This window comes from Hemitrygon akajei, chromosome 8 (assembly GCF_048418815.1).
Source record: "Hemitrygon akajei chromosome 8, sHemAka1.3, whole genome shotgun sequence".
Classification (NCBI taxonomy): domain Eukaryota; kingdom Metazoa; phylum Chordata; class Chondrichthyes; order Myliobatiformes; family Dasyatidae; genus Hemitrygon; species Hemitrygon akajei.
Window position 1 is genome coordinate 106,065,983 of NC_133131.1, and position 26,925 is coordinate 106,092,907.

Sequence of the window (26,925 nt, forward strand, 5' to 3'; positions counted from 1 at the left end):
GGTCACCTCGGATATTCAAATCACCAACACCGGCGCCCCCCAGGGGTGTGTCCTCTCTCCACTGCTGTTCTCCCTCTACACCAATGACTGCACCTCCTCCAACCCCTATGTGAAGCTTTTGAAGTTTGCAGACGACACTACCGTCATCGGACTCATCCAGAATAGTGATGAGTCTGCATATCGACAGCAGGTGGACCAACTGGCGCTCTGGTGCAGTCGGAACAATCTGGAGCTGAACACGCTCAAGACAAAGGAAATGATAGTGGATTTCAGGAGACATCCCCCCGCTATGTCTCCCCTCACAGCCCTCAGCAGCCCTGTGTCCACCGTGGAGAACTTCAGGTTCCTGGGAACCACCATCTCTCAGGATCTGAAGTGGGAGCAGAACATCAGCTCCATCCTGAAGAAGGCCCAGCAGCGGATGTATTTCCTGCGGCTCTTGAGGAAATACGGCCTGCCTCAGGAATTGCTGCTGCAGTTCTACACTGCAGTCATTGAGTCTGTCCTGTGCACCTCCATCATTGTGTGGTTTGGAGCCGCCACCAAGCAGGATAGAACCAGACTACAGCGTACAGTGAGGACTGCCGAGCGCATCATTGGAGCCTCCCTGTACTCTTCCAGGTTGAAGAAGAGGGTGGGGAGCATCATAAAGGACTCCTCCCATCCTGCGCACGGACTGTTTGATCTGCTTCCGTCTGGTAGGCGCTTCAGATCCCTCCAGACTAAGACTAATAGGCATTGGAGAAGTTTTTTCCCTACTGCGGTCACTTTGCTGAACAGTTAACTGCCGGTTAACTGCCGGCTAACTATTACTTGGATTGCACTACCTGTATGTATAATCTATATTTTCATTTATATTTATCATTATTATTGTTATGAGCAGAGAGACAACATCTGCCGGAATTAAATTCCTTGTATGTGCATAGATACTTGGCGATTAAAGTCTGATTCTGATTCTGATTGCTGCTTATTGTGCTTAACCCAGCTCCCCAAACTCCCATCGGGCTATACTCCCCTAGAATTTTGTTGTCCTTCCTAAATTTACTTATTCTTTCTGCACATTTAACTCCATGTTCCGCCAGACTATCCCTCTGTACATATGTCCTCCTTATCACTTGTTCCGCCTCACCTTTCTCTACTACACACTTAATATTCCAGAACCGTGTAGTCCCCACCTGTCCTTTATTCTTCCTCTCGCTATCCTCTCTCACATTCTGGATCCCCGCCCCCTGCAAATTTAGTTTAACCCCCCCCCCCCCCCCCCCAAGAAGCACTAGCAAACTTCCCTGGCACACTGTCCTTCATAAATCAAAAGTATGAATTATAGGAGATGGGATGTTATTTTGAAGTTGTATAAGATGCTTGTGAGACCTAATTCAGAGTATTCTGTGCAGTTTTAGTCACCTACTTACAGAGAGCGAGTATTGTTTCGTTGTTTAAAAAAGGCTTCAAGAATAAACCAGAAAACTGTAGGCCTGGGAGCCTGACATCTGTATTGGGTAAATTATAGACAGGTATTCCAAGGGACCTGATATATAAGTATTTGGATAGACAGGGATTGACTAGGGATAGTCAACATGACTTTATCCACGATCGGTCATGTCTAACCAGTGTTTTTAGAATTTTTCAAAGATGTTACAAGGAAAGTTGATAAAGGCAAGGAAGTGGCTGCTGCCTACGTGGACTTTAGCAAGGTATTTGACAAGGTCCCATATGTGAGATTGGTAAAGTTGTTACAGTTGCTTATGAGGTAGTAAATTGGATTAGATGCTGGCTTCATGGGAGAAGCCAGAGAGTGGTAATAGATGGTTCCCTCACTGACAGGCAGCTTGTGACTAGTAGTGTGCTGCGGGGATTGGTGCTGGGCCATTAGATCAATGATCTGGATGAAAATGTGATAAACTGGATCAGTAAGATTGGGGATGCAGTGGACAGCAAGAAAGACTATCAAAGTTTGCAGTGAGACTTAAACCAACTGGAAAAATGGCAGATAAAATTTAATGTAGACAAGTGTGAGGCGTTGCGCTTTGAGAGGATAACCCTGGGTAGGTAATGCACAGTGAGCAGTAGGGCACGGAGGATTGCAGTACAACAAATTACAGATCCATAGTTCCTTGAAAGTGGTATCACATGTAGATATGGTCATACTGAAACACTCTTCAATCCAATTTTCAAACCAACTGCAAAGAATAGTGATAGATTTGGGGAATGTAAATGACTGATTTAAAATTCAGTTTTGAATGAATCATACATTTCCTGCTAGAACTATATTTACATCTATCACCAACATTTTCTTGCAGAACACTTCTTTGAATATAAGTGCGGTGGATTTAAATACAAATCATTCTCTTTCCTATTTAACAAAGAAACAGCACTAAGAAATGTAGAAAGTGGCTAACATGCAATTTCCATTTCCTTTATCTAAATGACCAGTGATCTGTGCTAGGTTCCCTATTGTTTGTCAGATATTAAGAGATTTTGATGTGAACACAAGTGGCATGAGTAGCAAGTCTGCAGATCACCCCAACTTTGGTGGTGGCGTGGATAGTGAAGAAGGAGATCTAATGGCTCAACAGGGAAAGTGAGTAAAGGAATATGGCAGGGTCAGAGGGGGTCTTGAACAGAGAGGCCCAAGTGTATGAATGTCTAGCTCCCTGAAGGTGGCAACACAGGTAGATTGAGAGATGATGGGAGCACATGACATGCTCACCTTCATTGACAGTATCATTGACTACATGAGTTAGGATGTCATGTTACACTGCACATGCAATATTGTGTGCAGTTCCAGCAGCCACACAATGGAAAGAAAGAAATTTAACTAGAGTAGGTGCAGAAAATAATCACAAGGATGGTGCCTGGACTGAAGAGTTTGGGTTACAAGGAGATACTGCAGCAATGTTTCCCCCGATGCAGAGGGTCGACTTTATAGAGATCTGAGAAAAATCAGATAGGTTTGGTGCTCAAGTCTGTCTTCTTCCTAGATTAAGAGGTATCTAAAACTAGAGAGAGTATAGGTTTAAGGTGAGGGGACAAGGTTTAAAAGGGGTCTGAGGAGCAACTTTTTCCTCACACAGTGGCTGGTGGGTGTATGGATTGAGCTGCTAGAGTTGGGTACAATCAACAGTTAAAACATTTAGACACATGTACATGGATAGGAAATGTTCAGGGAGATAATAGATCAAAAACAGGTAAAGGGGGTTATCTTGGATGCATTTGGTCAAAGAACCTATTTCTGTTCTGTATAACTCTGAACTTAACCCTGCCCATGTAATTAGTCATTTATGAGTCTGGATAGCAAAGAGGCTGCCCCAACATGAGGACATTACTGTTAAAAATGACAACACTTTTATCATGGTCAGAAATCTTGAAAATCATGATTAAAAATATTGGATGATACACAACTAGCCCATTAATAGATCTTGCTCAATAAATAAAATTTCAGAATCTGGTTTAATATCACTGGCATATGTCGTGAAGTTTGTTGTTTTCTAGCAGCAGTACATTACAATACATAGTAAAAACTATGTTACAATAAGGAGTATATATAAAATTAAATAAGTAGTGCAAAAACAAAGGGAAAGAAACACTGACATACTGTTGATGGGCTCATTGTCCATTTAGAAATTTGATGGTGGAGGTGAAGAAGCTGTTTCTGAAATGTTGTATGTGTGTCTTCAGGCTCCTGTACCACCACCTTGATGGTAGCAATAAGAAAAGGGCATGCCCTGGGTGATGGATTTCCTTAATGATGGATGCCATTTTTGAAGGTGTCCTCGATGCTGGGAGGCTCGTGTCCATGATAGTGACTGGCTGAGTTTACAACTTCCTGCAGTTTTTACCATTCAGTCGCCTGTGATCATCAACTTATTCTACAATGGTTCCACATTTAATCCTGTTTTTGGACTAATATTTTTTTCATAATGGCATTTTCCCTCTCAATCATAGGCTGTTCTTCAGAAGGCATTATTCAGTCAACACAGTGATTTTCTGTGCTTTGGATCCACAAGATAGAAAGTAAGTTTGATAGATTTTTCCACTTTACAACAGCATTAAGTACTTAAACAATGAGATGGGTTTGAGATTCTCATGAATTTTATTTTCTCCCTCCCCTTCTTCTCAAAAGGTGGACGAAAGATGCCAGCTCAGCAAAGTAAGTATTTATAATTATGTGGAATAGTTCTAATTGAGCTTCATAAAAACATAGAAAACCTACAGCACAATACAGGCCCTTCAGCCCACAAAGCTGTGCTGAACATGTCCTTACCTTAGAAATTACCTAGGGTTTATATATGCAATCAAAAGCAAAACGCTAGAAATATACAGTATGCTTGATGGCATCCATAGAGGCTTTTCCACCAACGTTTCAGATTAGTGACCCTTTTCGGAACTGTTCTGACAAAGGGCCATTGACCTGAAATGTTGACCGTTTCTGTCTCCATACATGGTACCTGACCCGTCAAGTGTTGCCAGCAATAATCTGTTTTTGTTTCATATTTTCATCATCTGCCTATTCTTGCTTCAATTAGGTACAAAAGCCTCATTAATTTTTTTCTTCCATTAGGATTTTTGGATTTGTGGCAAGGAAGCAAGGGAGTGCCACAGACAATGTCTGCCACCTTTTCGCTGAGCATGACCCGGAGCAGCCCGCCAGTGCCATTGTGAACTTTGTATCAAAAGTCATGATGGGGTCTCAGAAGAAGTAATCAAATTCTGATCCTGCAAAAACCCGCCGTAAGAATAATAAATGTTTAACTAAAAAACAAAAAAAAAAAACAAGGCAATAATAAATTGCATCAATGGTTGGTCGTGTTCAGAAGTTTTGTATATGTTGAATGATGGTAAGAGCAGGTTTGAATTATTTTAGAATGGAGCAGAGAACTACAGAGAATAACTGGTTTTAGCCCAAACTGTCAGAAAGGATGTATGGCTCCTGTGATTATTGGTTATCAGTTGATCTTACTTGTTAAGGTGAAGGGTCAGTGCTTTTATTTTTAACTGCTCTGAGCAGGAGAAGCTGAACAGTTTTTTTTTAAAAAAATCAGTAAAATATAATATATATTTATTTGACACCATATCCTGAGTAGCTTATGGCTAATCTGATGATTGTACTTGTTGCACATGTTTAAACAAAAATGTGCAGTCGCAGTTTGACTGTCAATTTTGTGTTTTGCAGCCGCCTCAGTGCTAGAAACCATTCTACAATGTGTGCAACACCTGTGTATCATTCCAGAATCACTGGCATTTTAGTATAAGTAGGATAGGCATTAACATTTATGTAGATCTATTTTATATCATTGCAATTTTTGTTACAATAAATGAAATCTGTAAGTATCCAGTTGGGTATGAAATTCTTGCCAAAGTACCATTTAACCAGCACTTTGAACTGCCTTATTAATGCGAGTTCAATGATTGAATTCAACCCTTTCCCTCATATTAAACTAGTGTATCCACCTGTGTGTTGCTTCCAGTGTTAACTAATTGTGAAGATAAGTTTAAAGGTTTTTACTTCAATCAATTATCTGTATTACCAAAATCATTTTAGTCATTTTTGTTTGTTTTGCCTAGTCTGTATGTTGTAGTATTCTTAAAGCATACTGTAAAAAAATCTTGTATCCATTATGTAAATGAATTATGTTCTGTAATTCTTTGTATAGTCCTTTTCCATTCTTTGAAACAATCTGTTAAAATTATAATAAATACAATAAATTTTCATTCTTTCATTTGTTCTTTGTGCATGGCTGTCACAAAACAGCTTGTTGTTTTGTTTGACAGTCTGTATCTATGGTTCAGTTTAAAATTCTGTTATTGATTGTTGGAAGAGCAACTCCAGCTTACTAAACATGTTGGAACCTCAGATCTCTGAAGTCATAAAGATATATATCATTGAAACAGGTCAATACATCCACACCAAACCCTTCTCCCGGCACTTGGCCTATAATCTTCAAAGTTGTAAGAAATTGAAGTGTACTAATTTTTTTTTTAACTTAAATGGTATCAGAGATCACATCCACCACTCTTCTTGGGCAGTGCATTCCATCTACATTCAGTTTCCTTCTAAAACCTCTTTCCCCATACCCCAATTCCACATTCTCTTGTTTTGTCTTCCTTTGACCTGGAAAGTAAGAATTCCTGCATTCTACCTGGGCATCTCTGGATCTCCATACCTTCCACCCAGGCTTATGATGATGGTCCTTTGAGATGCCAACCCTATCTTTGTCCTTCAATTTTGTATACTATCACGTACCCTCTTAACCACCTCTAGTCCCTTACTATAACTGAAATGCTGCATCCCAGGTGATTCTGGTGATTTACCTCTATACCCTCATTACTACCATTATATTTTACCTATGGTGTGGTGGCCAAAACTGCACACAATACTCCAGTTAAGGCCAAACCAAAGATTTTATTAGGTTGGAGCATCATTTTTGAACTTCTGTATTTGATGCCCACTATCTTTATGCCATGTTATGTACTGGTGCTACCACCTTCAAGAATCTCTGTATTCCAAGGTCTAATATTCCTTGTATATGCATATCCTATTCTCATCAGTATCCCAAAATACATGACCTTACACTTAGCTGAATTGAACTCTATCTGCCATTTAGAATTGTAGAACACTACAGCACAGAAACAGGCCCCTCTGCCCATCTAGTCTGTGCCAACCTGTCCTGCTGTCCCATCTGCCCGCACTTGGGCCTTAGCCATCCATACTCCTCCACTCCATGTACCTATCTCAAATGTTACGATTGAACATGCATCCACCACTTCCGCTGGCAGCACGTTCCACACTTGCACCACCCTCTGAGTGAAGAGGTTTCTTCCCAGGTTCCCCTTAAATATTTCACCTAAACCCAGGACCTCTCACTCTAGTCTTGCCCAACCTCAGAGGAAAATGTCTGCATGTATTTACCCTATCTACTACCCTCATAATTTTGCATACCTCTATAAGATCTCACCTCATTCTCCTACATTCCAGGGAATAAAGTCCTGGCCTATTCAGCCTGTCCCTATAATGTGGGTCCTCAAATCCCAGCAACATCTTTGTAAATTTTCTGTGCTCTTTCAAGCCTATAGATAATCTTTCCTGTAGTCATGTGAGCACATCTGCATGAAATACTCAAATTTCAGCTGCACCATCTTATGCAACTTCAACATAACATCCCAACTCTCTTGCCAAAACTTTGACTGAATCTACCCATCTATTTCTCAGCCATTTTGATCACCAGATTGATATTACTCCATTACTCCACCCTATCCATGTCTCCAATTTCTGTGCCAGCTGGAGAATGCCTCCCACGTTCACAGCCAAGTAATTCACAGAAGTTACCAGTTCCTAGCATGGATCACCGAGGAACACCACTAGCAATTTGCATCTAATCACTAAACAAACCTTTTATCCTACTTGGTACAGGCCTTAATATTAATGCTGCATTAAATTTGCTGATAAGCAAAGATATAACTGCAGCTTTGAGGGGGGGGGGGGGGAGCAAGAAACCTACAATGACTCTCCAACAATCATTTCTAACCCACGGAAATACAAGCAACAGGCAATGAATTCAACTTGTTCAATCTTCCTCTGATATCAATTATACTGTATGTCGATACGAACACATTTCTGAACTGTCTCCAACTATACATCTTTCCTCGAGTAAGTGGTCCAAGACTTAATATTCTAGATGTGATTTTACTAGTGCTTTGTACAGATAGAACAGACAGAACAGTACAGCAAAAGAACAGACTCTTCAGCCCACAATATCCATGCCAACCATGATGCCAGATTGAACTAATCTGATATACATGCAATAGATCCAAGTCCCTCTATTCCTTACATGTTCACATTTGTCTAAAATTAAATGGTTTTAAAATGTCAGTATTACAAATCCTTCCTCCACCCCCCCCCACCCCCAACTGCTGGCTGTGCATTCCAGACACTGATATTGTCCTGTGTATAATCTTGCATTGCCTCACATTAGTCCCTCCTTTAAATTCTCCACCTCCTCTTACCTTCAACGTGTGCCCTCTAATACTTAATACTTCCACCCTGGGATAAAGACTGACTACCTCATTTATGCATCTCATTTTACAAACTTACCTCATCTCTCCTCAGCTATACTCCAGAGAAAACAAGTTTCCCCAAACTCTCCCTATATCACTTTACAGGCAATATCCTGGTGAACCTATTCTGCACCTTCTACAAAGCCGCCTCATCTTACTGTGACTAGAACTAAACCAATACTCCAAAGATGCTCTAACCAGAGCTGCAAGTAACAATACTTCCTTACTTTCATACTCCAATCCCCTTAAAAGCCAGCACTCCATTAGACTTTGTAATTTCCTTCTAGACCTCAAACTACCTCGGTGCTTCATAGGCAAGGACTCATAAATCTTTTACTTCACTAGATTCACCACTTTCTGCCTAAAGAAATTCCTCCTCATCCTCATCCTAAGCCTCTATTCTGAGGCCATGTACTCTGGTCTCAGACTCTCCCACCAAAGGAAACATCCTTTCCACATCCACTCAATCAAGCCCTTTTACCAATTGATGGGTTTCAATGCGGTCATCGCACATTCTTCTGCATTCTTGTAAACGCAGATCTAGAGCCAACAAACACTCTTCTTAAGAAGTCTTTCAATCCTGCAATCAATTTCATGAACCTCCTTTGAACCCTCTCTGGTTTCAGCACATCCTTTCTAAGATAAGGGCCCCAAAACTGCTCACAATACTCCAAGTGAGACCTCACCAGTGATGTATAAAGTCTCAACATTACATCCTAGTTTTTACATTCTAGTCCTCTTGAAATGAATGCTAACTTTACATTTGCCCTCCTCACCACAGACTTAACCTGCAAATTAACCTTTAACCTGCACAACCACTTCTGTCCCTTTGCACTTAAGATTTTTGTATTTTCTCTCCATTTAGAAAATAGTCAACCCTTTCATTTCTTCTACCAAAATGCATGACCATACACTTCCCAACACTGTATTCCATCTGCCACTTCTTTGCCCATTCTCCTAAACTGTCTTTCTGTAGCCTCTCTGATTCCTCAAAACTACCTGCCCCTCCACCCATCTTTGTATTGTCTGCAAACTTTGCAACAAAGCCATCAACTCCTAATTCATGTCTATTTCATTGACATGTAACATAAAAAGAATTGGTCCCACCACAGATCCCTATGAAAGACTACTAGTCACTGGCAGCCAACCAGAAAAGGCTCCCTTTATTCCCGTTCTTTGCCTCCTGCCAATTAGCAACTGCTTTATCCATGCTAGAATCTTTCTTAATCTTTCTAGAAGCTTCTTAAACAGCCTTTCACCTTTACTTTTTTGCCTCTCAATCCAATCATTCCTTCCTCCTCCCTTCACTAACTGATTGAACATAGAATTTCCCTACACTGAATTGCTTTCCTTCTCAATTCTTAAATTCTACTCACCAAAGATTTGCGATGTCGGTATTGCTTTTAATTGTTCGTACTCCCACAACTTGGCAGGCAATAATAAATGTGTAAAAGTATGCAGCCACTGTTCTAATGAACTTATGGTATCAAAATGACTCAAACCAGCCAATTCTGTGTCATTCCAAATATCTGTAACACTTTACATTGAGAATATACAGATTTGCCCATTACAACAACGATAAATCAAAGCTGAATTTTATTTCATTTTGTGCCAAAACAAAGACTATTCTGTTCTAATGCAAAAAAAATCAGTAGAATTGCCAAAACCAATTATTTCTTAAATGAAGGTGCAAATCATGTGATGCTACTCTGATTGTTTTGAATAAACTGATGTTGTAGTAATTTTAACAACTTAGCACAGATTTAGAAGCATTCCTCTTTCTTCAAAGAACAGGATTTCCTTCCTTCACCATTGATGCTACCCTCACCTGTATCTCCTCCGTTTCCAAGGCATCTGTCCTCGCCCCATCTTCCCACCACCTCAACAGGGAAAGAGTTCCACTTATCCTTACCTATCATTCCACAAGTCTCCACATCCAGCACATTATTCTCTGGAACACTATCATCAACAGGCTCCTACCACAAAACACATCTTTTCTCCCTCTCCCCACCCCACTCTTTGCTTTCCGCAAGGATCACTGCTACCCATTGTTCCTTTATCCATTCGTTTCTCCCCTCCACCCAGCTAATCTTGCTACTGGCACTTACCCCTGCAGGTAGAAGTGGTACTGCTGCCCATTCTCCTGCTCCCTCACCTCCATAAAGGACCCTAAATAGTCCTTCCAGGTGAGGCAACACTTCAGGGGTGTATCCAATGGGGTCATCTGCTGAATGCATTGCTTCCGATGCAGCCTCCTCTACATTGGTGAGACACGAGGTAGGTTGGGGGACCATTTTGTTGCACACCTTTGCTCCATCCAAAAAAAAAGTATTTCCTGGTGGCAAACCATTTTAATTCCAATTCCCATTCTGAAGGTTTGTTAATGCTGCACAGTGGAGTTTAAACTAGAGTCGCAGGGAGGTGGGAACCAGAGAGCCAGAGCTGTGAGGGGAGAGGTTGTGGAAGCAGTTGTTGGTAAGAAATCAGACAAAGCTAGGAATCAAAATGTTGAACATGGTGTGATTAGGGTCCTGAGCTGCATACATTCCAATGCAAGAAGTATCATAGGAAATGCAGGCAAGAGTATTGAAGAGGAGTCAATATGTAGTGAGGAGAGGCTGCTGATAGGGCAAAATTGCAGTCAACAAGAGGAGTTGCAACAACAGTAGTAAGGATGTGGCCTACAAATTACAATGGGAGATAGAAAATGCATGCCAAAAAGGCAATGTTACAATAGTCATGGGGCTTCAATATGCAGGTAAATTGGGAAAGTCAAGTTGGTGCTGGATTACAGAACTGGCAATTTCTAGTCTGCATATGACATGGCTTTTTAATGCTGCCCATGGTTGAGCCAACTAGAGGATCAATTATTCTGGATTGGGTATTGTGCAATGAACCGCAATTGATTAGAGAGCAATTGATTGGGGGGTACGTTATCATAGTATGATCAAATTCACCTTGAAATTTGAGAAGGAGAAGCTAAAGTCAGATGTATCAGTATTGCAGGAGTAAACAGAATTACAGAGGCATGAGAGAGGAGTTGGCCAGAATTGATTGGAAAAGACCACTGGCAGGGATGATGGCAGAGCAGCAATGGCCAGAATTCTGGAAGCTACAGGATATGCACATCACAAAGAGGAGGAAGTATTCTAAAGGAAAGATGACACAACATGGCTAACAAGCAGAGTCAGCATAAGAGACACAGAGATTGCATGTAATAGAGCAAAACTTAGTAGGAAGTTAGAGGGTTGGGAAGCTTTTAAAAACCAACAGAAGGCAACTAAAAAGTCACTAAAGTAAAGATGGAATATTATTGACTAGCTTACTTTTATATTAAAGAGGATATCAAAAAAATTGGGATGATGTTTTTGTAGGGAAATGTACTATGGACATGTAGTCGATGTTTAGGGATCTCTTGCAGGATGTTAGGGATAAATTAGTCCTGGTGAGGAAGATAAAAAATGGTAGGGTGAAGGAACCATGAGTGACAAGTGAAGTGGAAAATCTAGTCAGGTGGAAGAAGGCAGCATACATGAGGTTTAGGAAGCAAGGATCAGATGGGTCTATTGAGAAAGGAGCTTAAGAAGGGGCTGAGGAGAGCAAGAAGGGGGCATGAGAAGGACTTGGCGAGTAGGGTGAAGGAATACCCAAAGGCATTGAAGAACAAAAGGATAACAGGGGTGAAGGTAGGACTGATTAGAGATAAAGGTGGGAAGATGTGCCTGGAGGCTGTGGAAGTGAGTGAGGTCCTCAATGAATACTTCTCTTTGGTATTCACCAATAAGAGGGAACTTGATGGTGAGGACAATATGAGAGAGGTTGATGTTCTGGAGCACGTTGATATTAAGGGAGAGGAGGTGTAGAAGTTGTTAAAATACATTAGGGCAGATAAGTCCCTGGGAGCTGACGGAATATCCCCCAAGCAGCTCCATGAGGGGAGGGAAGGGTTTGATGAACCTCTGGCTAGGATCTTCATGTCCTCGTTGTCTACGGGAATGGTACCGGAGGATTGGAGGGAGGCAAATGTTCAAAAAAGGTAGTAGGGATAGTCCAGGTAATTATAGACCAGTGAGCCTTACATCTGTGGTGGGAAAGCTGTTGGAAAAGATTCTTAGAGATAGGATCTATGGGCATTTAGAGAATCATGGTCTGATCAGGGACAGTCAGCATGGCTTTGTGAAGGGCAGATCCTGTCTAACAAGCCTTATAAAGTTCTTTGAGGAGGTGACCAGGCATATAGATTAGGGTAGTACAGTGGATGTGATCTACATGGATTTTATTAAGGCATTTGACAAGGTTCCACATGGTAGGCTTATTCAGAAAGTCAGAAGGCATGGGATCCAGGGAAGTTTGGCCAGGTGGATTCAGAATTGGCTTGCCTACAGAAGGCAGAGGGTCATGGTGGAGGGAGTACATTCGGATTGCAGGGTTGTGTTTAGTGGTGTCCCACAAGGATCTGTTCTGGGACCTCTACTTTTCATGATTTTTTTTATTAACAACCTGGATGTGGGGGTAGAAGGGTAGATTGGCAAGTTTGCAAACGACACAAAGGTTGGTGGTGTTCTGGATAGTGTAGAGGATTGTCGAAGATTGCAGAGAGGCATTGATAGGATGCAGAAGTGGGCTGAGAAGTGGCAGGTGGAGTTCAGCCCGGAGAAGTGTGAGGTGGTACAGTTTGGAAGGACAAACTCCAAGGCAGAGTACAAAGTAAATGGCAGGATACTTGGTAGTGTGAAGGAGTAGAGGGATCGGGGGGGGGGGGGGGGGGGGGTACATGTCCACAGATCCCTGAAAGTTGCCTCACAGGTAGATAGGGTAGTTAAGAAAGTTTATGGGGTGTTAGCTTTCATAAGTCGAGGGATAGAGTTTAAGAGACGCGATGTAATGATGCAGCTCTATAAAACTAGTTAGGCCACACTTGGAGTACTGTGTCCAGTTCTGGTTGCCTCAGTATAGGAAGGATGTGGAAGCATTGGAAAGGGTACAGAGGAGATTTACCAGGATGCTGCTTGGTTTACAGAGTATACATTATGATCAAAGATTAAGGGAGCTAGGGCTTTACTCTTTGGAGAGAAGGAGGATGAGAGGAGACATGATAGAGGTGTACAAGATATTAAGAGGAATAGACAGAGTGGACAGCCAGCGCCTCTTCCCCAGGGCACCACTGCTCAGTACAAGAGGACATGGCTTTAAGGTAAGGGGAGGGAAGTTCAAGGGGGATATTAGAGGAAGGTTTTTTTTACTCAGAGGGTGGTTGGTGCGTGGAATGCACTGCCTGAGTCAGTGGTGGAGGCAGATACACTAGTGAAAGTTGAGACTACTAGACAGGTAGATGGAGGAATTTAAGGTGGGGGGTTATATGGGTGGCAGGGTTTAAGGGTCGGTACAACATTGTGGGCCAAGGGGCCTGTACTGTGCTGTAGTATTCTATGTTCTATTCTTGAGGCACATAAGATGGAAAAGACACGAGAATGGATATCAGACCACTGGGAAGTGGTGCTAGAGAGGCAGTATAAGTACATATCAATTAAATAAAACCAGGCACACAGGAGTTGGCTTTAACTGGTATATTCACATTGTAGCGAGAGAGAAAGAACAATGTGCCTGCATGGACAACAGATCAATATGGAGTGATAAAGGGGGAGGGATCATTGCTTTAAAAGACATAGGTCCGTACGTTACAGTTGTAATGGGGGACAAGGAAATAAGAATGAACTTAATAAGGATTTTGCATCAGTCTTCACTGTGGAAGTCACTAGGAGTATGGTGGAATTTTCATGTGTCATTAAGTGTAAGAAGTTGCGATAAATAGAGAGACAGTTTTTGGGAAACTGAAAGGTCTGAAGGTAGATAAGTCACCTGAACCAGATGGGGTACACCCCAGGGATCTGAAAGAGATTGTGGAGGCATTAGTAACGATCTTTCAAGAATCATTAGATTCTCAAATGGTTCTGGAAGACTGGAAAACTACAAATGTCACTCCACTATTCAAGAAGAGACAGGCAGAAGAGAGGAAATTATAGGCCTGTTAGTCTGACCTCAGTGGTTGGGATAACGTTGGAGTTGATTTTTGAGGATGTGGTTTTTAGGTACTTAGAGGCACATGATGAAGTAGGCCATAGTGAGCATGATTTCCTGGAGGGAAATTTTTGCCTGACAAATCTGTTGGAATTCTTTGAAGAAATATCAAGCAGTATACACAAAGGAGAATTGGTTGATGTGGTGTACTTGGACTTTCAGAAGGCCTTTGACAAGGTGCCACACATGAGGCTGCTAAACAAGCTACAGCCGCTTTCTCATGGGAAATGAGTGATGGGCAGTAAATGCTGGTGATGTCAATGATGTGGTGACATATTGATACAATTATGAAGTGGTACACCAGTAGCTATATTTCATTCGTAGTTTGAGGACTAGCAAATTTCTCCAGATGTACCCTGGAGAGCATTGTAACAGGTTACATCACCATCTGCTATGGAGGGGCCATTGCACAGGATGGGAAGTAACTACAGAGGGTTGTAAACTCAGCCAGCTACATCCTGGGTATTATCCTTCCCACAAATCAAGGTCATCTTCTAAAAGTGAATCCTTAAAAAGGTGGCATCCACCATTAAAGATCCCCAACACCTAGGACATGGCCTCTTTTCATTACCCCAATAAGGAATGAGGTACAGGAGCTCAAAGACAGACTTTTAACAAGCAATTTCTTCCCTTCCACCGTCAGATTTCCAAATGGTCAATGAACCCATGATCGCTACCTCACTATTTTTGGTCTCTTTTTGCACTGCTTATTTAATTCCGATTCCTATTCCCATTCACTGTTTTAACCCATGGCTTCATCTAATGCCAAGAAGAGGCCACCCTCAGGGTGGAGGAGCAACACCTTATATTCTGTCTGGATATCCTCCAACCTGATGACATAAATATCGATTTCTCTTTCCGTTGATTAAATTCCCCCCTCCCCCACATTTCTGTATTCCCCAGTCTGTCCTTTCACTTCTTCTCACCTGCCAATTACTTATCCCTGGGTCCCCTCGTCTTTCCCTTTCTCCTGTTGTCCACTCTCCTCTCCCATCAGATTCTTTCTTCTCCAGCCCTTGACCTTTCCCCACCCACCTGGCTTCGCCTATCACCTGTCAGCTAGCTTTTCTGCCCTCCCCCAAACTTATTATTCAGGTATCTTCCCCCTTCCTTCTCACTCTTTTCCATGGATGCTGCCTGACTTGATTTCCTCCAGCATTTTGTGTGTTGCTTTTTATATACATACATCTTATTGTCATTAATACTATAGTTTATGTGTTTCACTGCCAAAAAACAACAGATTTCACAATGTATGTCAGTGATAATAAAGCGGATTCTGATGCCCTGATCCCCAAATCTGATTAAGTAAACCTAAAGGAATGAGGGCACACCTTTCTTCCCTTTACTTTTTGGAAAAAGTTTGATTGGCAATCATTTTCAGTTGCATATTAGTGCAAGTATTTTATTACTAAATTTGTCTTTATGTTATCTGAAGGTCATTCTGTAAACAAATGCAGCAAATTTAAACTAGGCATTAAGACCAAGAAGCTGTTTTCATAAACTTTTTTCCTTACCACATTTTATTAGTCAATTTCACATAGAAAATGTGTTTTTTCAAACATTTATCCCCCCCAGTAGATTTTGGCTCAATGTTCCCAGTGCAAGATTCTTTATATTGAGGTTTCAATCACAAGGAGTGATCAAATATTAAATTAAATATCTAAACAGTGATATTTTCTGAACACGTATCTACATATTTTTGATAAAGTACATTGCCAATATTTTCTTAAACTCAAAACAAATTTTTTTGTTTAAGCAGCATTAAGAGGACCTTCCATTTAACGGTTTGATCGAGCATTTCATCTACTGCAAAGACTTTTATTGCAATAGATGAAATGCATGATCAAACAGATAAAGGGAAGCTCCGCTTAATGCTGCATAAACAGAAAAATGTTTCCAAAGAGAGGAATGAAATTATCTACCTTAGTTAATATCAAAAAGACTGAAATCTGATGAAAGAGAGATTGTGAAAACCTGATAAATTCGACATTACTGAGATGTCAGGTTTATCTAAAGATCGTGGATGTGACTGCTGTCTAGACTTACTGAGCATTTCCATCTTCAAAGGAATCTGGAATCTACTTGGAGACAAAATCTAGTGCACTCATTCCAGTCGGATATTCTTAAATTATTTAGGTGATGGATTATATTTTACAGATGTACGCACCCAGCACGAATTTAGTTTTGTCCCAGGTTGTTTAATGTTTTTCAGGTAATATCAGATTTGCTAATGCTCATGAACTAATTGTGGATAGACATATAGATGCCATTAAGCCATTGGATCTGTTGATCTGACCTCCTGCCCTTGCTTAACCCATTGCGTGGCTCTGTACTGCTACCACCCAGTAAGCAGATCAGGCCATACGTGGCAGCTGTGATTTCTGTTGATACTTTGAACTCACAAAGGGCTATTTTCAAAAGTCTTTGATAAGCAGACAAGTAGTTGAAATTAAACTTAATTTATTTCAATTAAAAATAGTAAATATTTAAAAAGCACCAAGTAAATTGTATATATTAAATTAATAGATGCAAAACTTAATTAAACCAACCTCTATAATATAAACATGACAAACCATCATTCAACCTTCCAAACCAGAAACATTGTTCAATAAAATTATGGCTCTGCAGACTTCTCCTATCCTTTTGCCCACGTTCAGTAAAGCCCACCATCCCTGAAACTAATCTGGTGAAAATGTAGATACAATTTCATTCAGACAATGTATAATAGAATCAAGATGTCTATTCTCTAATATCACCAGCAGCTTGTTTGGTCCAAGCACAAGGACACCATGGCTAAGTGAGTGCAACAACACCTCTACTTCCTCAGAAGATTAAAGAAGTTAGTATGTCCCCATTAACACTCGCCAATTTTTACTGATGCACCATAGAAAGCATCCATCACAAAACCAGACTCCCCTTTATCTACACTTCCCACCACTTCAGTAGAGCAGCCAATCACATGCCGGTGATAATCAACCTGATTCTGATGATCAAAGACTCCACCCACCTTGGACAATTTCTCTTCATCACCTTCTGCTGGGCAGAAGATAAGAAAGTGCTCAAGGACATTTCTATCCCTCCGTTATAATTCACTTGAATGGATTTCTTGTATGAAAGAAGATGAACTCCATCTACCTTCACATGGTCCTTGTACCCAGCTGTCTGGTTTCACGGCATTTTCTCTGCAGCTGTAACACAGCTTTGTGCACTGTGCTATAGCTTTTACTTTGTATTACATCAATGTTAATATAGAAACATAGAAAACCTACAGCACAATACTGGCCGTTCAGCCTACAAAGTTGTGCCGAACATGTCTCTACCTTAGAAATTACCAGGGTTACCCATAGCCCTCTATTTTTCTAAGTTCCATGTACCTATCCAAAAGCCTCTTAAAAAAAACCCTATCATATCCACGTCCACCACCGTTGCCAGCAACCCATTCCACGCACTCACCACTCCCTGCATTAAAAAAAACACAACTTACCCCTGACATCTCCTCTGTACCTACTCCCAAGCACCTTAAACCAGTGTCCTCTTGTGGCAGCCATTTCAGCCCTGGGAAAAAGCCTCTGACTATCCACATGATCAATGCCTCTCATCATCTTATACACCTCTATCAGGTCAACTCTCATCCTCGGTCGCTCCAAGGAGAAAACATCGAGTTCACTCAACCAATATGTTTTGAAATGAATTGTATGGGTGTCATGCAAACCCATTTTTTCCATTGTACCTCAATAACTGTGAGCAAATACTTAAATCCTTTTGCAATAAGGGTAGGCGGACTGGTGCAGAGCCAACAACCTGTCTCTTAAGGTGAACAAGACAAAAGAGATGGTTGTTGACTTCAGGAGGGCACGGAGCGACCACTCCCTGCTGAACATTGACGGTTCCTCAGTAGAGATCGTAAACAGCACCAAATTTCTTGGTGTTCACCTGACGGAGAATCTCACCTGGTCCCTCAACACCAGCTCCATAGCAAAGAAAGCCCAGCAGCGTCTCTACTTTTTGCGAAGGCTGAGGAAAGTCCATCTCCCACCCCCCATCCTCATCACATTCTACAGGGATTGTATTGAGAGCATCCTGAGCAACTGCATCACTGCCTGGTTTGGAAATTGCATCATCTCAGATCGCAAGACCCTGCAGCAGATAGTGAGGTCAGCTGAGAAGATCATCGGGGTCTCTCCGCCCGCCATCACGGACATTTACACTACATGCTGCATCCGCAAAGCAAACTGCATTATGAAGGACCCCACGCACCCCTCATACAATCTCTTCTCCCTCCTGCCGTCTGGGAAAAGGCTCTGAAGCATTCAGGCTCTCACAACCAGACTATGTAACAGTTTCTTCCCCCAAGCTATCAGACTCCTCAATACCTGAAGCCTGGACTGACACCTTGCCCTATTGTCCTGTTTATTATTTATTGTAATGCCTACACTGCATTGGGCACTTTATGCAGTCCAGTGTAGGTCTGTAGTCTAGTGTAGCTTTCCTCTGTGTTTTTTTTAATTACGTAGTTCAGTCTAGTTCTTTTGTACTGTGTCATGTAACACCATGGTCCTGAAAAACATTGTCTCATTTTTACTATGCACTGTACCAGCAGTTATGGTCGAAATGACAATAAAAGTTGACTTGACTTGACTTGAGATGGCCTTTCTGATTGAAAATGATCATACAAAGAACAGTAAACAGAGGTTCATCTACAAGGACAGCCAGATTTGTCTGGATGCCAAATAATTTCAAATTTCCAGCATTAGAAAACACCGCACTTCCACATTTTGTTCTGCAAAAATGGATGACATCACATTTTCCACATTATGATCAACTTGCCATATGGATGGGTGTGTGTTAGATTTACCTACTGAGGTTGGCAGTAAGCTACGGCCCATATATGAAGTCATTGTCATAAATCCTGGAAACAGGCCTTGTAGTCCATCACATCCATGCCAAACAGAGGCACCCACCTGCATTAATCCCATCTTACACCACTTAGCCTGTAGCCTTCACTGGCTGACTAATTCAAGTGGTCATCTAGACACATTTTGAATGCTGTCAGTAATTCTACTTCCGCCACTCTTTAAGGCATATTTTCCAGGTACTTACCATTCTCTGGGTGAAAAAGAACCCTTAGACCCCCTCTAGTACCCTTCCCCTTTAGAACATAGAATAGTACAGCATAGTATAGGCCCTTCGTCCCACAATATTGTGCCGACCCTTAAACCCTGCCACCCATTTAACCCCCCCCCACCTTAAATTCCTCCATATACCTGTCTAGTAATGTCTTAAATTTCACTAGTGTATCTGCCTCCACCACAGACTCAGGCAGTGCATTCCACGCACCCACCACTCTGAGTAAAAGACCGTCCTCTAATATCCCCCTTAATCTTCCCTCCCCTTACCATGTCCTCTCGTATTGAGCAGTGGTGCCCTGGGGAAGAGGCGCTGGCTGTCCACTCTATCTGTTCCTCTTAATATCTTGTACACCTCTATCATGTTGTCTCTCATCCTCCTTTTCTCCAAAGAGTAAAGCCCTAGCTCCCTTAATCTCTGATCATAATCCATACTCTCTAAACCAGGCAGCATCCTGCTAAATCTCCTCTGTACCCTTTCTAATGCTTCCACATCCTTCCTATGGTTAGGCAGCCAGAACTGGACACAGTACTCCAAGTGTGGCCTAACCAGAGTTTTATAGAGCTGCATCATTACCTCGCGACTCTTAAACTCTATCCTATCTACCTGTGAGGCAACTTTCAGGGATCTGTGGACATGTACCCCCAGATCCCTCTGCTCCTCCACACTACCAAGTATCCTGCCATTTACTTTGTACTCTGCCTTGGAGTTTGTCCTTCCAAACTGTACCACCTCACACTTCTCGAGGTTGAACTCCATCTGCCACTTCTCAGCCCACTTCTGCATCCTATCAATGTCTCCCTGCAATCTTTGACAATCCTCTACATTATCTGCAACACCACCAACCTTTGTGTCGTCTGCAAATTTGCCAACCCACCCTTCTACCCCCACATCCAGGTCGTTAATAAAAATCACAAGAAGTAGAGGTCCCAGAACCGATCCTTGTGGGACACCACTAGTCACAACCCTCCAATCTGAACGTACTCCCTCCACCACGACCCTCTGCTTTCTGTAGGCAAGCCAATTCTGAATCCACCTGGCCAAACTTCCCTGGATCCCATGCCTTCTGACTTTCTGAATAAGCCTACCATGTGGAACCTTGTCAAATGCCTTACTAAAATCCATGTAGATCACATCCACTGCACTACCCTCATCTATATGCCTGGTCACCTCCTCAAAGAACTTTATAAGGCTTGTTAGACAGGATCTGCCCTTCACAAAGCCATGCTGACTGTCCATGATGAGACCATGATTCTCTAAATGCCCATAGATCCTATCTCTAAGAATCTTTTCCAACAGCTTTCCCACCACAGACGTAAGGCTCACTGGTCTATAATTACCCAGACTATCCCTGCTACCTTTTTTGAACAAGGGGACAACATTCGCCTCCCTCCAATCCTCCGGTACCATTCCGGTGGACAACGAGGACATAAAGATCCTAGCCAGAGGCTCAGCAATCTCTTCCCTCGCCTCATGGAGCAGCCTGGGCAATATTCCATCAGGCCCCGGGGACTTATCCGTCCTAATGTATTTTAACAACTCCAAAACCTCCTCTCACTTAATATCAACATGCTCCAGAACATCAACCTCACTTATATTGTCCTCACCATCATCAAGTTCTCTCTCATTGGTGAATACCGAAGAGAAGTATTCATTGAGGACCTTGCTCACTTCCACAGCCTCCAGGCACATCTTCTCACCTTTATCTCTAATCGGCCATACCTTCAATCCTGTTATCCTTTTGTTCTTCACATAATTGAAGAATGCCTTGGGGTTTTCCTTTACCCTATTCGCCAGGGCCCATCATGCCCCCTTCTTGCTCTCCTCAGCCCTTTCTTAAGCTCCTTTCTTGCTACCCTTATTCCTCAATAGACCCATCTGATCCTTGCCTCCTAAACCTCATGTATGCTGCCTTCTTCCACCTGACTAGATTTTCCACCTCACTTGTCACCCATGGTTCCTTCACCCTACCATTCTTTATCTTCCTCACCAGGACAGATTTATCCCTAACATCCTGCAAGAGATCCCTAAACATTGACCTTAGTACATAGTACATTTCCCTGCAAAAGCATCATCGCAGTTCACACCCGCAAGTTCTAGCCTTATAGCCTCATAATTTGCCCTTCCCCAATTAAAAATTTTCCTGTCCTCTCTGATTCTATCCTTTTCCATGATAATGCTAAAGGCCGGGGAGCGGTGAGCACTGTACCCCAGATTCTCACCCACTGAGAGATCTGTGACCTGACCCGGTTCATTACTTAATACTGGATCGAGAATGGCATCCCCCCAGTCGGCCTGTCAACATACTGCGACAGGAATCCATCCTGGACAAAATTAAACTCTGCCCCATCCAAACCCTTGAACTAATCAAGTGCCAATCAATATTAGGGAAGTTAAAGTCACCCATGATACCAACCCTGTTATTTTTGTACCTTTCCAAAATCTGCCTCCCAATCTGCTCCTCAGTATCTCTGCTGCTACCAGGGGGCCTAAGAACACCCCCAGTAGAGTAACTGCTCCCTTCCTGTTTCTGACTTCCACCCATACGGACTCAAAAGAGGATCCTGCTACATTACCCACCCTTTCTGTAGCTGTAATAGTATCCCTGACCAGTAATGCCACCCCTCCTCCCTTTCCCCCCTCTCTATCCCTTTTAAAGCACTGAAATCCAGGAATATTGAGAATCCATTCCTGCCCTGGTGCCAGCCAAGTCTCCGTAATGGCCACTACATCATAATTCCATGTATGTATCCAAGCTCTCAGTTCATCACCTTTGTTCCTAATGCTTCTTGCATTGAAGTACATGAACTTTAGCACTTCTACCTTACTACCTTTACACCCTTTATTCTGGTTCTCTTTCCTCAAAGCCTCTCTATATGTTAGATCTAGCTTTACTCCATGCACTATACTTGCAGTTCTCACATGACCTTTATCCTCCTCCACCTCACTATTTACTCTAACACTCTGGTTCCCCTCCCACTGCAAATCTAGTTTAAACCCCCCAGGGCAGCACTAGCAAACCTTCCCGCAAGGATGTTAGACCCCTCCAGTTCAGGTGCAACCCGTCCCGTTGGAACAGGTCCCACCTTTCCTGAAACAAGGCCCAATTGTCCAGAAACATGAAGCCCTCCCTCCTGCACCAACTCCTTAGCCACGTATTTAGCTGCATTATCTTGCTATTTCTAGCCTCACTAGCACGTGGCATGGGTACCAATCCTGAGATTGCAACCCTGGAGGTCCTGTCCTTCAACTTTGCATCCAACTCCCTAAACTCTCTTTGCAGGACCTCTTCCTTCTTCCTACCCACATCATTGGTTCCTACATTGACCACAACATCTGGCTGCTCACCCTCCCTCTCGAGAATATGGAGAACTCGATCTGAGATATCGCGGACCCCGGCACCAGGGAGGCAACAGATCATCCGGGATTCTCGATCTCTTCCACAGAACCTCTTATTTATCCCACTAACTATCGAATCCCCTATCACTACTGCTCTCCTCTTTTCCCTCCTTCCCCTCTGAGCTGAGGGTCCAGTCTCGGTGCCAGAGACACCACCACTGCAACTTGTCCCTGGTAGGTCACCCCACCAACAGTATCCAAAATAATATACTTATTATTGGTGGGAACGGCTGCTGCGGTGCTCTGCTCTTTCTGTCTATTCCCCTTCCCTCTCCTGACAGTCACCCAACTACCTGTCTCCTGACTTTTGGAGGTGACTATCTCCCTGAAACTCCTGTTGATTTCTTCCTCTGCCTCATGAATGATCCGAAGTTCATCCAGCCCCTGCTTCAGTTCCCTAACTCGGTTTGTCAGGAGCTGCAGCTGGATGCACCTTTTGCAGGTGTAGTCATCAGGGACAATTGTGCTCACCCTGACTTCCCACATACTGCAAACGGAGCACTTGACTGCCCTAACTGCTGCCGCCATTACCCACTTGTAAGTCAATTAGATTAATTAAAGGAGCTGACCTATCCTTACCTCACTGGGAGCAAGCTCGTCCTCCTCCTCCTCTGCTCGCCGAAGCCTCTCGAGCCAAAGCCTTCCTACTCTGTCTCCCAATACTCCATCGCCTGCTCCTGCGACACCCGCTCTGTTAATCTGCTCGTTTTTTTAACTCTCCCGCTGTTCTCACAGGCCGACCTTCACGCGCTTGCACAGTCATGTCCCGTTCAAACTGTCGAAATATGTCTCTGGTTTTTAATCACCTCTGATAAGGGAGAAATATTTCAGCAGTGTGCCTTGTCTATACCCCTCACAATTTTATATATATCAAGCTCTTAGGACACTACTTCAAACCTTGGACTTGATGATGAGTCCAGGAAGAAAATAATTCCATGTCGCATTCTGCATGTGCGGAAGTCCATGCTTGCCAGCTGTTCTCTATGAAACTGCTGCCAAGCCCCATGCCTGTGTTCCATTGAGTTGTTATTTAGCAACTCCAAAATAAAAGCCCCACTTAAGGTTACAAGTACCCTGAAAAACATAACTATACTCTCCAACCAAGTACCTTCTGCTTGAGAAGATTTGGGAAAACAGAGATCGCTAGCTTCAAAGAGATTGGGGATGACACATTAAACTAGGAGGACAATAATATTTCAGTCATATGGAAAACATTGGGAATATTTTGTGTGGATAACAATGCTGAATGAATGGATTGCAAAAAGTGAACAATTTCAAGTTCCTGAGTGTCAATATTTCTGAGGTTCTATCCTGGGCCCAACACATCAATACAGCCATAAAGAAGGCAAGACAGCGGCTATATTTCATCAGGTGCTTGAGGATATTTGGTTTGTCACCAAAGAAACTCGCAAATTTCTACAGCTATACAGTGGAGAGCATTCTAACTGGTTCCATCACCATCTGGTATGGGGTGGGAGCTACTGCACAGCACTGAAATAAGCTGTAGAGTATTGTAAAGTTAGTCTGCCCCATCATGGGCACTAGACTCCATAGTATCCTGGGCATTTTCGAGGAGCAATTCCTCAAAAACACAACATCATCATTAAGGACCCCTATCACCCTTGCTCTCATTGCTACCATCAAGAATGTCAGGAATGAGGCACAGAAGCCTGAACGCACACATTCAATGATTCAAGAACAGCTTCTTCCCCTCTACCATCTGATTTCTGAATGGGCATTGAACCTACAAACACTAGTCCAATACTTTCTAAATTTTTTATACCAACTTAATTTATCACACACACACGTTTTTTTCTATTATGATGATTATGTGTTGCATTGTACTGCTGCTGCAAAGATAACAAGTTTCATGATATACTGTATGCTGGTGGTGTTAAACTTGATTCTGACATTTAAATAACATAAATGTTTAATTGAAGATTACATAAATTTATCAATATTTCACTCTGAACTTTTGCCTTTCTGCTTGCATTTGAAAGAATGCACACAAAATGTAAAAGAAAGTTGTTTGTAACTGGAGAGAGAATATTTAAAGAGCACAGGAGAGTTAAAGTATCTGAAAGTGAATTAAGCCACTAAATCAAACTGGAGTGGTGATAAACTATCCTGGTCCCCGAGTAAAGAACTCTTCTGGTAATACTGTGATTTATGAGTCCCTCACTAACAGAACAATAAAAATGCCCTCTGTGATATTTCCTGACCTGTTAACATCCTTGACAGGGAGTTGCTAAATGGTCTTGAGAAGAGGATCTTGTGAATTCAGAACTAATAAAGACTACAAATATTAATCAGTCTTTGATTAAACAAAATAGTTGGAAAGCATCAGCTATGAATAAAGTTTGAAATAATAGCTGCAACTTCAAATAAACCAAGTAATACCCAAGATGTCAATAGTTAATGCATCATAATGCCATGCTAACTTGGGATTTGGTACCCGCTCCAGATATTTAGGAATATTCTGCGGGCATACATGTCCAGTGACAACTCATCTGGGTTTCCAAGTGGGGCCTTTTACTGTGGATGGGATGATGACTTTCCATATTCGCTCTGTTTGTTGGATTGTGCACCATCTCAGTATAACTGTACGCAGCAAGTCCAGACGACATCACAGCAATGGTGCACAATGATACGAGCTCAATCGCTAATGAGCAACTCACTGATGGAATAGTCCTGCAATGTTTGTTGTTCTTCGTATCCAGCAGTGACATGATTGTAAAAGAATGACTTACAAGATGAACAAATGCACCTTTGATTGGACCCAGTATGGCCACTGTGTCTGAGCACGCCACCATCTTACCAGAAATGAGTTTTAAAGTAATGAAAACATTACAAAGAAAACATCTGATAATTCAGTTTTCTCATTGTCTTGGAATGCCTCCAATTCTTATATACTTTCAATTATGTTTAAATGTGACTGATAAAACTAAATTAGGGAAAAATTTACTCTCTGCAAAAAGATTGCTCAGCCTGTTGAATGACATCACTAGTGATAGATTCCAGAATTCCCTCATAACTGATACCAGAACTAAAGTAAGTCAGGAAGATGGAATTCACATCTTGGCAATCACTAAATCTTCAAGGCCATTTGTAACTGCTATCATTTAGCTGTTTACTGCAAAATTCTGGGCAGCACTGAACTTTCATCTCACTTTAAGTATTTATTTGTGCATTTTAATGTTACATCTTCATGAAGTTTTTCAAATATTTTTACGCAAAAAAAATTCCCATTAGAAAAAACAGAAAATGCAGTACAGTGTGCAGAAAATGCTTTGCAAAAATTAGTTCTTTTTAAACCTGAAAAATGCAATAAAACTGTGAAACTGACCTTGTTTCCTCTTGAGGCTGGCAATCTGGTTGTAATTTGAAGAGAAACTTGAAATAAACTCAATTGCAGGAAATTCATGCACAGAGTTCCATAGCCTGGGGGTAGGACCACTACAGGCACTGATACACTTGGGTGCTGGAATCAAATTAATGAAAAATGATTATTCTTGTGCTCAAAATTTTAGATTCTTTGAGGCCATGTCTTTAATTTGGACTCCAGGAAATTCAAGGTCATTGTTCAGTTAAAACTATGCAGAGTTTACTGTGGGTACTTACCGTGAAGGAACAAAGGTAATGTTCTGTCTTCAAAATCCGTTCTTCTGTGTTTGTGAATAAATTGAGCTACTCCAATGTTGACCTTTATATCTGTGAAATATTGTTCTGTGCAACATTACTACAAAGCACTGAACACAACCATCGTTACCTTTCACTGCAACTAAACTTTTTAAAGTCTTCTCTGAAAATTAAAGATCCTAAGAAATATTGATTTGAAATGCTAATGCTGTTAATCCTCTACAGATGTTGCCTGATATATTCAATGTTTCCAGGACTTCCTGTTATCTTCACAACATGCTCAGATTTGTGATCAGGGAAAACCCTTGTTTGTAAGATACACCACTGACATTCACTAAGCAAAGTAAAAGTTTTGTCTTGACTAAAGCAGACCAAATTCCATTCTAGCTGATTACTGCTTAATCAGTTTACTCACATTCATTAACAATGGGTAAATTGTGGCAATCAACAGTGTTATTAAGAGTACTTATTCACCAATAACAGCTTTCTGCTGCTCAGTAAAGGCTCATTAGGAATATTTTCCTTCAATCTCTTCAGAGTTTTGATTCAGGGTATGGATAAAAAAAATGTTACATTTCAGCACTGATGGAAGAGTCATTGCTCTTGGCACCAAGGCAGCATTTGACT

At 41.9% G+C, this 26,925-nt stretch overlaps 1 protein-coding gene across 8 annotated transcripts in view; it reads left to right on the forward strand.

Annotated features, from left to right (window-relative positions):
• LOC140732139 (tensin-3-like) overlaps window positions 1-5,712 on the forward strand; it is a 434,552-nt gene extending 428,840 nt beyond the window's left edge. For all 8 annotated transcript variants that reach the window (XM_073054356.1, XM_073054355.1, XM_073054358.1 and 5 more), the window contains 3 exons: window positions 3,946-4,014; window positions 4,124-4,150; window positions 4,562-5,712. In XM_073054356.1, coding sequence (XP_072910457.1) covers window positions 3,946-4,014; window positions 4,124-4,150; window positions 4,562-4,703 — 238 coding nt within the window. In that variant the 3' untranslated portion in view covers window positions 4,704-5,712. The remainder of the gene's footprint in view (window positions 1-3,945; window positions 4,015-4,123; window positions 4,151-4,561) is intronic.
• Window positions 5,713-26,925: the final 21,213 nt, after the last annotated feature.